Source organism: Peromyscus californicus, unplaced genomic scaffold, assembly GCF_007827085.1.
Source record: "Peromyscus californicus insignis strain IS unplaced genomic scaffold, ASM782708v3 Scaffold_7__1_contigs__length_154581171, whole genome shotgun sequence".
NCBI lineage: Eukaryota > Metazoa > Chordata > Mammalia > Rodentia > Cricetidae > Peromyscus > Peromyscus californicus.
Genome location: NW_026294595.1, coordinates 120,979,956 through 120,996,566, shown reverse-complemented (window position 1 = coordinate 120,996,566; position 16,611 = coordinate 120,979,956). Strand labels below are relative to the sequence as shown.

General features: G+C 46.6%; 1 protein-coding gene across 1 annotated transcript in view; it reads left to right on the top strand.

Moving 5' to 3' along the window:
- The window catches only part of Ralgapa2 (Ral GTPase activating protein catalytic subunit alpha 2), a 290,311-nt gene extending 274,118 nt beyond the window's left edge, over positions 1–16,193 (top strand). Inside the window, 2 exon segments of the mRNA XM_052725986.1 lie at positions 4,724–4,763; positions 8,076–16,193. Of these exon segments, the coding sequence (XP_052581946.1) occupies positions 4,724–4,728 (5 nt within the window). The 3' untranslated portion in view covers positions 4,729–4,763; positions 8,076–16,193.
- The last annotated feature ends 418 nt before the right edge of the window (positions 16,194–16,611 follow it).

The following is a 16,611-nucleotide window of genomic DNA, read 5'->3' as shown; positions in this document are numbered from 1 at the left end:
TTAGCACTTAGGTCTTTCTGTCCTAGACAGGGTCCCTGACTTTTGGCGCCCATTGTGTTAGAACAAATCCACGGGAGTAGACAGCCAGGTGACCAAGACGAATCCTTTAATTGTCCCAAGAGCAAAACATTCTCCTCAAAGGCAGAAAGGACTAATTTGTTGGATTTATGGCCTGGGCAAGTTGTGGTGTGAGTAGCAAGTGCTCTCCTATTTTGGCCCAGACAACTGAGGAATGTAAGCAGTGTGAACTGTGTTATTGTTTGCTCCGAACTTTAGTGAAGTACATGGCAAGAACTCTGGTGGGGAAAGCCTTGATCTCGGGCCCACACTGCCTCCTGATTGTCTAAAGACAACAGGAGAGTTGTTTGGGTGATCAGAGTTGAGTCCAAGGACGCATATACTTTGAATAAATGATCCATCATAGGGCCATAGTAGTCTCAGTCTCTTGCCCAGCCCCAGGGAGACTTTCTATCATTAAAACTACCCAGGAGTCCCAGTCGCTTCCCCGATGTTTCCCTGGACACTGAGAACACACTAGAACTCACAGTCTCCTCGGAAGAGTCTTCAGACCTAACTGCTACTTTGGTTTAAAGCTGCTGCTCACCAGGAGATTCAAAAATATAGTCGTGGGTGACAGGCACAGCACAGCAGGAAGTGCAGAGGGGACACTGCTAGCCCCTCCCTAGACCGTCCTCTCTTGAGTTGTCCTAAGAGAGCTGAACTCAAGTTCTAGGACATCTTGGAGTCAGCCTTGGTCACTAGCAGCACTGCACCTGTAGGAAGTGTGCTTGCTTTGAGGGTGGTGAAGACAGAGGGCTCAGCTAAATAGGTGTTGGTAACATCCACATGGCCTCATCACTGCCCTGTCCCCTCCTTCCTGGGCCCACAGGAGATTTTTCTCCCTAAATCGTGAAGTCATTCTTGTGTTGCTTTTGGAATGGGGAGTATAGAGTGCTTTCCAAACCACTTTCTCTCCTGTTTTGCCTTGGGAGGAACTATAACTCAATGGTAGACACTTGACCACCATGCACAAGACCCTGGCTTTAGTCTCCAGTACTACAAAGGAAAAAGAAAAAACTTAACAACAACAACAACAACAGGTTGTATTGATCTATAATTCACATATCATGCCAATCATCCAAAAAAGTATATATTTAATACTTTCAGCATTTTCACAGCTATCTCCATGGTCTAATTCTAGAATGTTTCATTTCCCCTAGAAATAAAATCAAATCTCCTCATGGTCAATCTTCATTCATTCCACAAAGTCTGCCCCCAGTCCTGTGAAACCACTGATTCACTTCCATTTCTCTGCATCTTCCTATCCTGGACATTTCATATGAATAGAACCAGACAATAGGGTGACTTGGCTTCCCTCACCTAGCATGTTTCCAAAGTTCATTCATGCTACAGCATTCATTGTGTTTTTAAAAATTACCTGGTTAGCATGTTTATACTTTGATAATTTCATTCTTGTGTACATTGAAATATCATATCCACCCTGACTCCCCCTTTCCAACTTCATGTCTTCTTTTTATATCCCACTAAGCTCAATTAGTGGTGCCCATGTGTACGTGGGTATAGGACCATTCACTAAAGCATGGGAAATCTACCATTGTCTATGCTCTAAAAGAAGAATGATCCTTCCTCCTTATTGGAGGCTTTTAAAATTGCCAAACAGTTCATTCATCAGTTGATGGACATTTGGGCTATCGAGAACAGCAGTACTCTATTAGCCATGCACTGTGGAGCCAGGTTGAGAAGGCCGTCAGCCTCCCTTATGGCTACAGTGCAGCCGAAACCTTGCCATCCACATGCTTTGAGATATTGAGGAGGCCTGGACACCTTTCTAAACTGTGGCTAACCAGTCAGAATTACATTTGGCACTGAACTATTAATTTTAAATGTGTAACTTAGTCATAGCTCCTAAGTTCACATAATAGTTGGGCAAAAGGAAAAACGTCAGCAAAGGTTTTTCTTAATGTCCCCACTGCTCGCTAAGGCCCTACACAAGTGTGCCTGCCCACATTGCACAATGCGGGTGCTTTCTTCTTTCCTCTATGCTTGTTGGTCCAGCTGTCCTGGCTTTCTGCTTCAGAACCAAAGTTGATGGGCAAGACCAACAACCAAACACTGGAAGCCAAGCCCAGTGCCAGGGCTGGAGCCAGAACATAGCCACTGCTGCTGGACTGGAAATACTGGAAGCCACTCTTGGCCATTTGGAGATGTTAATTAGGCTGGCAAATCCCCACTGGTCTTGGGTTGCCAGTGTTGAGTTGCGTGTGCAGGCTTTCCCATCCACTGCCTGCACCTGTTCCCCTCCTCAGAGCCATTCCAAGGGGTCTGAATACTCCCCCCCACACACCCCGTCAGTTCTCTGATCCCCCTCAGCCTGCCTTCCTGCTGGGAGAATAGTTAGTACTTGCCTAAAGCTGGAACCCCAGTCCAGTCTTTCTCCCTCACCCATGCCAACTCTCAAAATCATTCTCTTTCCTAATTATCTTGAACCAGTTAATCATTTTCATACTAACTGTTCAGTAACAAGGGTGTGGGGGAGAGGCAGCCACGTTTCCTGTCTCCCCGGCCCACATGTACCCCAGGTGGCAGTGCTGGACAGCCAGCTTTCCTCCGAAATAAGAAGCTTTGCTTCAGACTCCACCCCTTTGCAGCTGGAGGAAACATACCCATAAAAGACCCACAGACTCTCAAATAGCGTCTCTAGGCAGAGCTGCAGAGAATGCAAATCTCCAGCCTTATTTGTTATTTCCTGAGTTAAAAAGGAAAGTCCTTGTTGATATCCAGAATATCAAAGAAGTCATACAACACCAAAAAGTAAAACACTTCTCTAAAAATGGCCTCTGGATTTTGCAGGCTTAAACTTTTGTATATGAGCTGCCAGTTGGCCAAAACTATGCCATTCGGTGTCTGAGTTAGACTGTGAAAGCGTCTCTCCAGCTGCTCCTACAAGAAAAGGAGGTGACTGCTGATTTTCCAACACCACTAATGTCCAAACATGCCTTCTTATTCAAGACACACTGCAGTACAATGTCCTAAGTCACCTTGGAACCTCTCAGGACCCTTCTTTCCTAACTTGGCCTCTCCCTTCGGATACCACAGAAATGTGTGTGTCTGTGTATTTGTGTGCTCTACCTCCCCCACCGTCCACTAAGGCCCCAAAAGCAAGGGTGAGTTTTGTCCGCTGTATCCATTGCTACAGCCTGTAATGGTACTTAAAACACATTTAGTGTCCAGTGGATGAAAGAAAGATGGGAGGGGGAATTACACTTTGTGCCTCTTTTCCTCCCAGGCATCATGTGCCTCCCAGTCTCTTCTCATCCCTTATCTCCAAGCTCAGTGTCCTCTCTTATAGACTCTTCGAATAGTGTGCAGGTAGCTGATGCTCTATGCTGACCCCTCGGGTTATACTAAGAGGCCCCCTGCTCCCTGGCCCCAGCAACTGGGACCTCACCCTTCAAGAGTACTGCCTGGATGTCAAGAGCAGGTGACATCTGAGCCCTATGGAATAATCAAGGCAGCCTCCAACTGCCTCTGCCTATGCATCTCCTTAACTCAACCATGGATTGGCAGTTACTGAGATGCTCTTTGTGGGCCGGCACACCACACCAGGCTGTGTCTGGGGACCCTCAGGAGAGGAGCAAACCAGTCCTCATCAGCAATTACAAACAAGTCCTCCATTGTTAGTACGCCATCTGCTTTCTGGGTTTCTCCCAATCAAGGGCCTGTATGCATAGCGTAACAAGGGCCAAGGGGGCTGCAGGAGAGTGAGGCCAAGGAGCCCCTTCCTAAAGAGCCTTTTCACACATAGGAGTGCATCAGGAGCATGGCACTCTGAAAGCCTGAGGTTCTTCTAAACTCAAGGTAGACCCAAGCACACAGAGGTGTGTGGCTCCTCCATTGGATGAAATGGAGCCCTGCAATATGGTACATTGGGAGAAATACAAAATCTAGATAATTACATTATCATCTAAGGATAATTACATTATCATCTGTTATCCACAGTCAGCCTGGACAGAGCCTTTCATGCCCTCACATGGAGAGGTACCCAAGTTCATAGTAGGACAAGGAAGTGCCACTTGGTCATCCAGGGCTTGTCATGGATCCTGGCTTCCACCCCAGATACTCTGTCGGGGCCTGAGTTTTCATCAATAGGAGAATGTAGCTTCATAGAAGTACACACACTTCCTTCAGAGAAACACACCAGAGAGACTGTCAAAATTGTGTTAGAAAGGCTCTGGCAGATGCGGTCAACAGAAAGTCTGAGCTTGTAATTGTGGCGGTGTGCACAGCGGTTGGAGTCACTACTAAATGTCCAGCTTCAATAGGCATCTAGCTATATGGAATTCAGGAGAGTTGTAGGGAGCGCAAGGTTGGGGTAGAAGCAAAAACAGGGGGCATGTGCTGTGTAAAACATAGGGAGTAAGATGGTGTGGAAGGAGTGATGGGGACCTGTCCTAAGGAATAGGAAGCTGAGATCTTCCCTCAGGTCTGTATGCTTCTGAGACTCATCTGTAAATACGGCGCCACCTGGTATTTGGTCCCCTCAAGTGGGTATTCCAGTGAACTTTGAGGAATGATACACAAGGCCTTAGGAATAGGGGTAGCTGGGGGATACATGTGTTATCAGCAGTGTGTTCGTTATCAAGCTGTAGCTGTGGAGGTGCTATCCTTCCATTCACTGGATTTTTATCTTCTCTCTCTTCAGATTAAAGTACATAACGGTCTCATTATGACACTTGAGCAAGGTAAGACACTTTGGTGTCCTCTCCCCTCGCCCTGCCCCCCCCCCCCGACTCCACCCCTCCCTGGCCCATGAGCAAGCCAAACTCTGCTTTGGGGGAGGGGTATTGTTGACTAACACTTTAATGCCCACTCACCTTGTTAGGCCTCAGCCTTGCCTGCCTCCTGTCTTCTCCCAAGGGGCCCTGCCCACTCTCCTGTCCCTACATGTCTGTGCTGCCTGTGGAGCCCAGCTTTGCCTGCCTTTCTTCTGCCAGTACACCTGCCATGGTGGAAAATGCCTTTGTCGCCTCCCCTTTGTGTGGGGGGCTGCAGGGAGCCATGGGCACAGGGCCGTCCCCCCCCCCCTTTTTGTCGGGCAAGCCTGGAGAAGCAGGATGTTGAGATGAGCCGATAAGATGAAGCCCGTGCTGGGCTGGCCTTTGACTGCTTGCCTTAGCAGAGGCCTCCAAAGGCCCCCACACGGGGAGGGCAGGTCATCAAGGAGGGCTGCTGAATAGAGCAGCTGGGAGAAGAGACGCAGACAAAAGATGGCCAAGTGCAGAGGGCAGCGAACCCCAGGATCTACTGTCTAGGACTCAGAGAACAAGCTGAGATGGCAGGTGTGACCTCCCTGCCTGACCTTTCTGTCCTGGCTCTGGGATCCTGACCGAGCACAGATAGCTTAGACGGATGGCAGCCACCACTGCAGGACTAGGAAAGGACTGGTTCACAGGTCGGAGAGCCTTGGATAGTGACTATGGTAATGCCACTCAAAAGAGAAAGAGCTGTCATTTGTTAGCCACATTCCTATGGTGCTTCCAACACAAATAGAAGTAACTCACCCAGGACTCCTCTGTAACCCAGCAGGCTGCCACACCTGCTGGCTAGATGAGCCACTGGCCACCACAGTGAGTCAGTCCTCTAGCCCAGTTCCCCTTCCTCTTCTTCTCAGCCATGGCTTTGGACTGTCCCAGCAGTGTCCCAAAGGTGACAGCATCTACAGAGCACAAGTGCTGTAGTCAGGAAGGCTGAACAGGATTGGGAAGTCCCTTCCCAGTAGGAGTTTAGGGGCAAAGATCTATATTTTCAGCCCCCTGGTCCCATGTACTCCTGCACCTGCCCTAGCAGAGGTAAAATAGAGCCCTTTGAATAAGCCCCAGCTTCCATCCCCAGCAGAAGCTGGGCTGGGCCAGCACTGCCAGCAGCTTGCAAGTATAGTCACTGTGTCAAGAAGGCAGCCCTTATCCTTTGTGCCCATCTATGCATTCTGCAGCTGCTGCCTCCCCATCCATCATGGGGTGCAGTGGGCATAGGGGAGCCACTGCAGGATGAAGGTGCACCAGCAGAAAGTTGAGGACTGAAGGAATGCATGGGTCATGGTTCCACTGGCTGCTGGTGTGGCTTTGCTCTCTGCCCTTGGCTAATGGGGTCTATGCCTTTAGGAGTGCAAACCCCTTGCTTGCAGAGCTTTGAAGTGATGGCTCAGGCTTATTCAGTGAGGCAGCTGGCACTATTCTGTCCATCTGCAGGGGCTCAAGCTGTGACCCTCTGTCCTCCTTGTCCTCCCTAGTAGAAGGGGATCAGGGTATAGCTGAAACATTTGCTTATGACCAAACAGTAGCTGTGCCTTTGCCTAATATCTTCAAGCATTTATTGACTTGCTTTTTTTTTTCTTTTTTGGCTTCTTAATCCTAACTGATCTGACCAGAGTGGGTGGCATTTCAAACCAGAATACTCTCTGAAGTTCAGTCAGGTTTGTTTTCCCTACTGCCCTTTACCCCTGATCAAATGTTCCTGCCCACTCCTAACAACTAGGGCATGGAGATATGTCCATAAAAACCTGGTCCTTGGGGGGCTAGAGAGATGGCTCAGCAGTTAAGCACTCTGACTTCTCTTCCAGAGGACCCAGGTTCAAATTCCAGCACCCACATGGCAGCTCACAACTGTCTGTAACTCCAGACCCAGGGGGTCTCACACCCTCTTCTGGCCTCTGCAGGCACCAAGTGGCACAGATACATACATACATATACATATATATATAAAAGCAAAACAAATACATGTTTAAAAACCACACTGATCTTTGGAAGGCCAGGTCTAGCTGTGCTCCCTTTGTTTAAAGCAACCGAGTTTTGTGTTTTTGATGGGCTGGGACTTAGGGCTTCGTGCATGCTAAGCAAGGGTTCACCCACTGAACTACCCCACCCTTAGTAGCCTGTTTCTGAAGAGGAAAACAATAGGAGAGGGGCCCAGGACTCTCTGTCTGCTAACCTCACTGGCACTAGAAGGGAGGGAGGTGAAAGCTTGTCCTTGAAATCTGAAAGTGAAAACCACAGAGTGCATGGGACAGTGTCTCCACAGGTCCAGGGGACTTGCAAGTACCGTACCAATTTCAGAAGCTCTTCCCCAGAGGATAAGGCAAGATCAGAAGACATATTAAAAAATAAACAGCCATAAATAAAAAACTGTAGACAAAATAACCCAAATAAATTCATTTCAAACACCAGTAATGACCGTTTCAAAGGCCACAGTTCCAGAGGAAAAGCCCATAGGGAAGAGGCTCCAAGAGTGCTGCTTTTGAGGTTTGTTCTAGGCAGAGGCCACTCAGGGAAGCTTAGAGCATTTAAAAATATATTACAAGGGGAAGGGTGATGAAATGATCCTCTCATTTGAAGAGTGGCCCTCCGAGACCAACCAACGCCGCAACAGCGGCCGGGTGTTGCAGCAGGCATTCTTGTATTCCTCTGAGTCCCAGACAGCCACCCTGGGGAAGGGAGGAGTGCAGATCTGTGAGTTTTAATTCTATCCCTTGTTCCCTCTAGTGCTAAATAGCTGCATGCTCATCTGGACTCATTCAGACAAGCAATTTAGGCCTGACCTCTCGTCTTAGGCCCTTTAGGGAATAACTGAGTAGTAACTCATGTGAAATATCAATATGTAAACACGCAGGGATCCCAGTAACACAGCATCGGCACAGACTCTGCCCAGGGCTCCTTCATGGCTCTCACTCCATTGTGCTGCAATCTGATGCCTTTCTCGTCATTCTTTACTTCTGTACTAGCCAGAAAGGCTGGTTTTATTTCAGAGATTCACAGATTTGTAATTTCTCTTACGTTGTAGAAAAATCCGGGGCAAAGACTAAGAGGAATGACATTTCTTTGATGATGCATTCAACAAACATCCTTGCAAAACACAATGTGGGGCAGGAAGGACATCAAACCCTCTTCCCAATGACCAAGCTCTCTTGGTCTTCCGAGCACCATATATACTTCCTTCAGTATGTGGCCACAGATTCTCTTTGACCTCCATGGCTTGGCCATTCTCTGCTTCCTTTGCAGGCAGGGGTCTTGACCTCCAGCCTGAGTATGGATCCCAAGAAAATCCTCCATGTGGAAGAGACAGGCAAGACTCTCCTGCTTTCCCCAGAACCCTCAAATCCAGACTCCAGGAAACTGCCACTGTGCCAGCAAGCCTTCCCATTGCTTGGCCCCCAAGGTCGGAAGTGATCTAGTTTGTGTGGAACTTTCAAACAAGACTGTGTTCCTCTTGTCCTGGAATTTCATAAACCTTGGGCTTCAGAAGAAGAAAAGAAGTTGCTATCAACCAGGAACAAGTCTACGACCATGTGGGCAATGGAGTCGTCTGGAGCCTCAAGGAAGAACACAGTAGCAAAAGGTTGGGGGCCCACAGGGAAGGGGCAGAGGGCACTTGTCTGGATCCCCGAGTTGTTTTCTTGTCATTATATACCCAAGCTTGATTCCCAACAGGGCTGACAAAACAATTGTGTAATTGGTGGAAGAATTTCCGCCATAATGATTTTGCTAATCTTTTTTGTTAGGGTTTACAGTTTAATTCAAACTTTTCATCATCAACATTTCATCATCATGGAAACTGGCTGTCCCCAGGGTCTTTTCCCACAGGAAGTTTCACCTCCATCATCAAGCCTTTCTCCACCTGGTACCTGAGGGCCACTGACTAAGATTCTCCTGACAACACAGTTCTGCCAGGTCTTGACAGTGATGTTTCACGTAGAGTGATCAGAAATGTCTAGATACAGGCCTGTCCACAGGAGATCAGTAAGCAGATGACTAGCAACCCTATCCAGGCCAACTTAGCCCAGCCCAGCCCAGTTTAGCACTGCCCAGCCCATCCCAGCCCTGCCCAGCCCAGCTCAGATCAGCCCTGCCCAGATCAACCCTGCTCCAACTCCAGGGCTGACCAACACCCGCATCCTGTCCAGTGCCCTCAAAAGTTCACCTGTGGTCTTCTTCCTACCTGTTGCTCAGAGACCAAGACAGGCCTTGAAAACAGCTCTTGTCACTTAAGTTTTAGGGTAACAGATTCCAAACAATAGATTTGGATCAAATATATATATGTGTGTGTGTGTGTGTGTGTGTGTGTGTGTGTGTATGAGTTACATACATATGTATATGTATGAGTTATATACATATATATACATACATTCATGAGTTATGTGTGTGTGTGTGTGTGTGTGTATGAGTGTGTGTGTGTGTGTATGAGTTATATACATATATATACATCCATTCATGAGTTGTGTGTGTGTGTGTGTGTGTGTGTGTGTGTGTGTGTGTGTGTGTGTGTATAAATTAACCTATCTGGCTCCAAGGAGGGTGTGTTGTGCCTATTAGGGATAGGAGGGAGGGAAGGAATTAAATGTGTCCCTTTCTGGACATCTTGGACCTTAGAACCCAGCAACTACGAGTCTGTTCACCGGGGAGACCTCTGTCCCTGCTCCCCACCCTCTGCCCTGGCACTGTCTCAGAGCTCCAGTGTTGCTTCGTTCCCTGCTCTGCCTCAAAGCGAAACACAGAAATTGCAGTAGAGGCCATCCCTTGCTGCATGGTCCTGCTACATGAGGCCATTTCCCAGTGCACGTGTCTAGGTGACCCCATCGCCCAGAGCAGGAAAGCAGCTATAGAATGTAGCCTCTAGGGGCGCTCAGGCATGAGAAGGGAAGCCCTGGATGTGGTCACCTCCCTGCCTTCCTCTGCCCTTTCTTCTCACACATTACTCCTAGCCTGCTTGGTCATTCCTCTGAGCCTGCTTCTCTACCTCCTCAGTGGCCATTCTCCCCGAGAAGCCAGCTTTCTCCGTCTACTGCAGAGCCAATTTGGCCGCTGTTGACTTTGGTAGAGAAAGAGGCAGAGCCAGAAGCCAGACTCAGCCTTGAAGTGAGTGGGAATTCTGAGAGCGACACTCTAGGAGTACCTTCCAGCTGCTGGGAGAATCCACCCAACTGCTTTGAAGGGAACTGTGCAGCCTCCATCCCAGGTCCACAGACAGAAGCACCTGCAGAGCTGCCTGCAGATCATGAACAGAATAGGACTTTGCAAAGCACAAGGAAACCCCCGATCCCTGTGTGCTGTTTTCTAGGGGCCCAGCACACTCATTGGGAGCTTAATGATGATGGACGGGAAATGAGATGCCACGATATTTCCCATTGTGGCAGTGATACCTTGACTCTTATCCCACCCACCATGTGTGCGTGTGTGCGCGTGTGCATATGTGCATGCACATGTGTGTGTGAAAGAGACAGAGAAAGACAGAGAGATTTGAGCTTTCTGGTCTGGTTGCCCAGTATTGTTCAGACTTCTATTATTGATTCTCTGTTTCACTGTTTACAAAGTTCCCAGTCCTGACTCCTGTTAAAAACACACCCCATCCCTTCTGCAAGAGCGCTTAAGGCTCCATAAACCCTTTTTGTGGAATTCTTGTCATTTTGGAAGTCTTCTATTTTTGTTTTCCAGTGGTAGCAGAACCCAGGGCCACAACCCAGGCCCCAGAGGTCCTTTTTAACTCCCCCAGCCTTCTGATCATTTGTTTCCACAAGCCAACACTTCCAGACTTGGAGTGAGAAATTCAATTGGAGGTACCAAGTCACTTGACCTTGTTGTAACCTAATGATTTTACCAGCCCCATGCCCTGGGTGACAGCAGCAGTTTGTGTCTGTTTATGTTTTACTTTTTCAGCCCATGGGCCTTAGGTTGTAACAGCTCTGTTAGAGACTTAGACTTGGGGAGTGGGGACTCTGACAACCATGTTTGGTTGGACCTAGCACTTCTTGTTATTTGGGGTGGAAAATTGAAATGATCAAGTTTGCCATTTCTTTTCTTCAGTTGGAAAAGCAAATATTGTGTTTTCATAATAAACATCTTTTAGCAAAATTGCTAAGGGTCACTCATCCGGTAGAGACCCTCCAGAGAGCCACTCATCACATTAGTATTAGTAGATCAGTCATCTGTAATAAAAGTGGCCCTAATTACCCCGAAGTGTGATAAGACTCTCTGGACTCCTGCAGGGCCTGGCCAGTGCCCTTCTTGGCATGCTGATTTCCGGATTTCCATACAGAGGGAAACTGATATTTATAGTCTTGTTGATTAGACTTTTATGCTTTAAAAAATAGTAATCCTACAAAATTATGACTTTTAAAAAAAATCTTCAGAAGATAGGAGAAAAGAAATTTAGCCTGGTGAGTGACTTTACAAGTTTGCAACTCTTGAGAGCCCCAGGGATCGACTGGGATTCTGTGATGTTGCTGATTAGTAAGTAGGACCTTTAGCCTTATACAGGAGGTCATACAGCTCCAGTGAGCCATGCAAATCCTGTCTTCCTGACTGTCCTCAGGTGTCACTTCCTTATTGCCACTAACTGTGGTGGAGGTTTGATGGACCCTCTAAACCTTTTAGTGTGTCTTATGTGTAGCTGTGTTACTCCATACCTACTGAAGGCAGGGGTCACATCTAAGGGAAACTTGTCCTTTATTTGCACCCAATTTCTATGTATAGGACTTACACAGTAAGCAAACATTTTCTTAGTTTCAGGTCTACAATGTGTAGTATGTGTAAATAGGGGGAAAATTGATAGAGATGATAAATTAAGTTATAGCATGTCATTTGATTGTTTTGAGGTCTCTTGTTATTTACTTTTCAATGCTGCACATTTAGGTTGTTCGGAGGTGGGGGAGACCTCCAAGTCTGCCCCATCTTGGCAGGAGTGTACGTGTGCACTAGGACACACTCCACAAAGGCGGCCATGCTGGGAAAACACTTCGCTCCTTAATGGTGTCACTCAATCCAGTTCGCTCTTCTTCGTTCTCATTTCCTGGGATGATTTGATGAGTTAGAAGCACAGCATCTAGGTGCTGCATGTTTCTGACATTCTTATAGTGTGTAGGAAAATAAAAGTTTATCCCAACATCTAATAAGAAGTTGATTTGCATTTTTTTATTGAACAAAGTTATTCAAAAGCATTTTGTAAGCCAAAGGCAACAGGTGTTCAACACCATAGCTAGTACCACTCAGAAAGCTTACACATACTCAGGTAAAAATCAACCTCATGGTTCATAGTATGGAATGCTAATATTTAGCCACCAGGGAACCTGCAGCCTAAGGGTAAACTTCTGCATATGTGATTCCTCAAGACTCTGGTCTCCAGCTGGGAGCATCATCCATGTCCTCCATCCATCGTCTCACCTAATTAAAACCACCCCTGTCTGTTTTTACAGCAGGTATTGAGCCTCATAGTAACCTTTGCCCCTGCTTTGTCATTCCTAGGCAGCCCCCTGTTCTAAGCTAGAGTCCCTGCCCCTAAGGAGCAAGGTATATTTGAGAACTTTGTTATTAGGTGACAGACAACATGTAATTCAGCCTCTTTCTAGTGTGGCTAAAGCCAGGTACTGATATTTCCTGCCTCAGGACTCCAGTAATCACATTACAACCTAGCCTGTGGTCTCTGAGAACATAGTGGGCCACTCCGTGTTCCAGACAACAGTGAATTCTCAGGATGCTGAACAACCGAGTTTGTAAAAGTCATTCACTTGTTCCTTTAGCAAATGCTTGCTGAGTACCCAGTACTTGCAGAACATGTTGATGTCCTGAGAAAGGGTCTAGGGAGTCAAGTGCAAAGAGGAGCCTGAATTGACCTGGCTTCGTCTTAGCTATGAACTGATAATCAAGAGCTTATATATGTAGTTCCTTCTAGAAACAACTCTAGTGCTGTGAGCCAGAAGCAGTAATTCACAACCTTCTGCTTCATTTGGGCATTTCTAAGGAGGATTCAAAATCCTGCCTCATTCCCTCCCAGTGTCAAACTAAAGCATCTGCCTCCCTTGTAGCTACCCAGAAGGTGATGGATGCCCAGAAATCGATTGGGGAGCTAGAGGAGCTCTGCTGATGGTATTCTAGACAGCCTCATGTGTCTGTGGCGCTGGGTGGCCCACTGCTCTACAGCTGCTCCTTGGAGCTGAGTCCCTCCCCCTTGCTAACCGTTCAGCTCAGCAGATGGCCTTCCAGGATCCACAGGGAGCTTTCCTCTGGGGTCATATTGGGATACTTTGCAGATATGGAAATGAGCACTTGAAACTCAAAGGCTGTTGTCACTGTTGTCTCATAAAGAAGGTTACTTTCATATTTATAGCAAAAAGATGGGGAGGGGTTGATTCTAGGCACCATGTTCCCTGTGAGAGATTGGGTCATCTTCAGAAATTCTCATCAATACCCTCAGACCATATCATAAAGAATCCAGCTTCCAATGAAAAGGATCACTAAGAAGAATGCAATTGTAGGGGGTTGGTTTGGGGATTTTTGTTTGTTTGTTTGTTTGTTTGTTTGTTTAGTATTCCAGGGGAAATGCCTGTTTCCTCCAATGGAGTATCTTCTAATGAGAAGATACTGCATTTACAGTGTTCACTTCTGTACACACATCTCTGGTGTAGCTTGTGTGTGTCATCTAAGCCAAGGCCACTTGACGGAAATGTTTGTATCAAAGATTGCTCTTCTATGAATGGATGTGGCTTTAACTGCATTTCATTTTCAAAAAAAAACCAACAAAAAACAAAAAACAATGGAGGTTGTGGGAAAAGATCATAAAGTAAACTTCTCTACATATGTGTTTCCTTAACACCCTGGTTTGCAGCTGGGAACACCAACCCTATCCTCCATCTACTTCTGCTATGACAGCTGAGGCCTGAAGGTGTTACCTTCCTGGCTCTCACGCAACTATACTGGGGATTCAGCCAGGAGCTGAGTCCCCAGGTTTCCGTGTGTAGTGACACCAACAACTGTTCTTAACCAGTACGTGGACTGTTGTTGAACAATGTAGTTGTCATGTGCCCATTGTACTTCAGCTGCTCTGAGGATGCTTCGGAGTCCACATCCAAGGCCACCTTGAGTCTGTTGTCATAGGAGCCAGACTGAGCACAGCAAGGTTTTGGCACTGTTGAGGATCTGGTTTGCCAGAAATCTGACCTCTCCTTATCGTCCACAAAAAGAGCACTTGGAACCAACCCCTCCTGGGAATTCAAAAACCACCAGATAACAGATTCCTGGAAAGGCAGATTGCACAGGTCTTAACTGAAAAAAAAAAAAAAATAGACTTTGAAAAGAAAGATCTGCTACCAAGGCAGGCTTGGTGCAATACCCAGGCAGGTTGGCCACACCCTGGAAGTTCATTCCCACCTTCTGGAGTCAAAGAGCCATGTGGTGTTTAGCACTCGCTACCATTTGATCAGAGTTGTGATCACCTCCTAAGAGCATTTACAGGTAAGGATTCCAGGAAAAGATGGTAAACACACCAAGTCCCTTGAACACCACAGGGACCGCCAGCAAAAGGCTTGCTTCCAAAGCCAAGGGTCGGGTTTCCCACATGCTGTCTGCCGTAGCATCTCTCCAGCATAGCTCATGGCCCAGCCAGGGAAGGCAAGGACATCTCTATGGCATGCTCGCCTGCCAAAAGGGACTTTCACATGTGCCCAAAGTAGGTGACCAGCAGCACCACAGCAGGGGACCCTGGGAAATGACATCCCTGCTAACGGGTCACTGAAAAGAACTTGCTGACATTGCATTGTACTTTTTTGGTTGTTAGGATTTTACAAGAAAAATATTTTTTAATACCTAAGTCCCTACTAGCCTAAATTAAGTTGGATAATATGAAAGAGGGTACGGATTTAAGCTGCTGTGTTATATGTGTCAAGCAAACACTTGTCAAGCATGCACGAGGTTCTGGGTTTGATCCCTAGCACTAGAGAAAGAAAAGGTGTGTGTGTGTGTGTGTGTGTGTGTGTGTGTGTGAGAGAGAGAGAGAGAGAGAGAGAGAGAGAGAGAGAGAGAGAGAGAGTAAGTAGGTAGGTAGGTAGGTAGGTAAGTTTAAAAATAATGTGGAAGATTCTGTTCATTTCAAAACCAAAGTCAGAGAAACCAGGAAGTCCTTGTCGCCGTCTTCCATACCATACCATCTTCCAGACATGAAAAACAGGCTTAATATTACACTGATATGCTGCCTTCCATATCAGACTGCATTATATATGTGATTTAAAATTCCATTTAAGACATTGAAGAAAGGAAGAACAGATGCATTAATGATCTCGGGAATAAGGGTGCCTTTTCCTGTGTGTCCAGGTGGAATTTTTAATCTAACATTTATGTATCCCTCCCTCTCCCTCTGGCAAAATGCTCATTGAGTTTGACAGACTATTTTACATGAATAGGTCCTGCTCGTCAGCCTCCTCCTTGGCGTGGGGTCCTAGGGTCTGAAAATTGGAGTGTGCTTTTCACTGAGGGTGTGAAGTGTGGAGGGACGGCTATTACAGATCCTGAAAGGATCTTTTTGACTTCAGAAAATAGCCTGGCCAAGAAAAGCTTTTTTCCATGAATACTCACAGACTGCATTATGCTCCTCGGATGATAGAGGTGAGCACTTTTGATCAATATTCCCCAAGAAACGCTGCCAGGCTAAGTGGGACCTGAGGGCCTCTGGGAGACACCCCCTCCCTTGGAGCTGCTACACCTCTGCAGCACATTTCTTACCAATGCTTTGAGATGCAGCATCAGCTCCCCTCCTAAATACTGACAGCCTATTCTGTCCTCTGTGTACCTCACCAGAAATGGCTCTCCCCAGCTTTCCTTTGGGAGCATTTTGTCACCTCCATTTCAGGAAAGCCAAAGGTAGAGGAAAGACTTGGACAGGAGGAAGACTTGAGCAGGAGCTTCTGAATCAAGGAAGGTTTGTTTGTTCATTTAGCATTGCTGAGATTGCAATGACCTGACAGTGTGGATATATGGATATGTATACATTTTCTCTCCCATTTTCCCCCTTCCCAACTCTCCTCTCCATGAAAATGGTAAGCAGGTTATTAAAAAACAAATTCTCTCTCAAAGCCTTCTCTCCAGATCCATGCAAACACACACACACACACAAACAAAGATGTCGGCTTTTATTTTGTACAGACATAGCATTATATATTATCTGTTACTCTGATGTTCTTTTAAGATTTACTATGTCTTAGGTGCACATGGCTCTAATTCATCATGCTTAGTGGTTGCATATTATTCCTCAAAATGAAATTTAATTTCCTTGGCCTGTGGGTAAGCATTAAGGTGGTCTCCAGTGTTCCTTATAACAATAGTCCTGTAATAAACACCATCACACTTCTACCCTGACATGTGGATGCTTTTTATTTGTGTGGATAAATTTCCAAAACTGAAATAAGTGAGTATTACAACTTGGATCTGGAATGTGCTGCAAAGGCTTCTGGGTCAAAGGCTTGGTTGATCTGTGGGACCAATAGAACACAAGGAAAATGCTGTGCCTTTCAAGATCAGGTGACAGGTGTTACAGTCTCCTTCTGGCCTTTTGAGTAGCTTGCTCTGGGAATGCTGCCATGCTGTGAGGATACTCAAGCAGCACTGTGGGAACTAGAGGCCATTTGAGGGAGCCAGATCAGCAGCTCCCCTTAACACCATCAGCCCTTCACCTGAATGCAGACCTGTGTGGCAGTTAACTGTAACTTCTTTCCCCACTTAATTAAAAGAATTAAATTTATTTCATTTATGTTATGTGTATGAGTGTTTTGCCTTT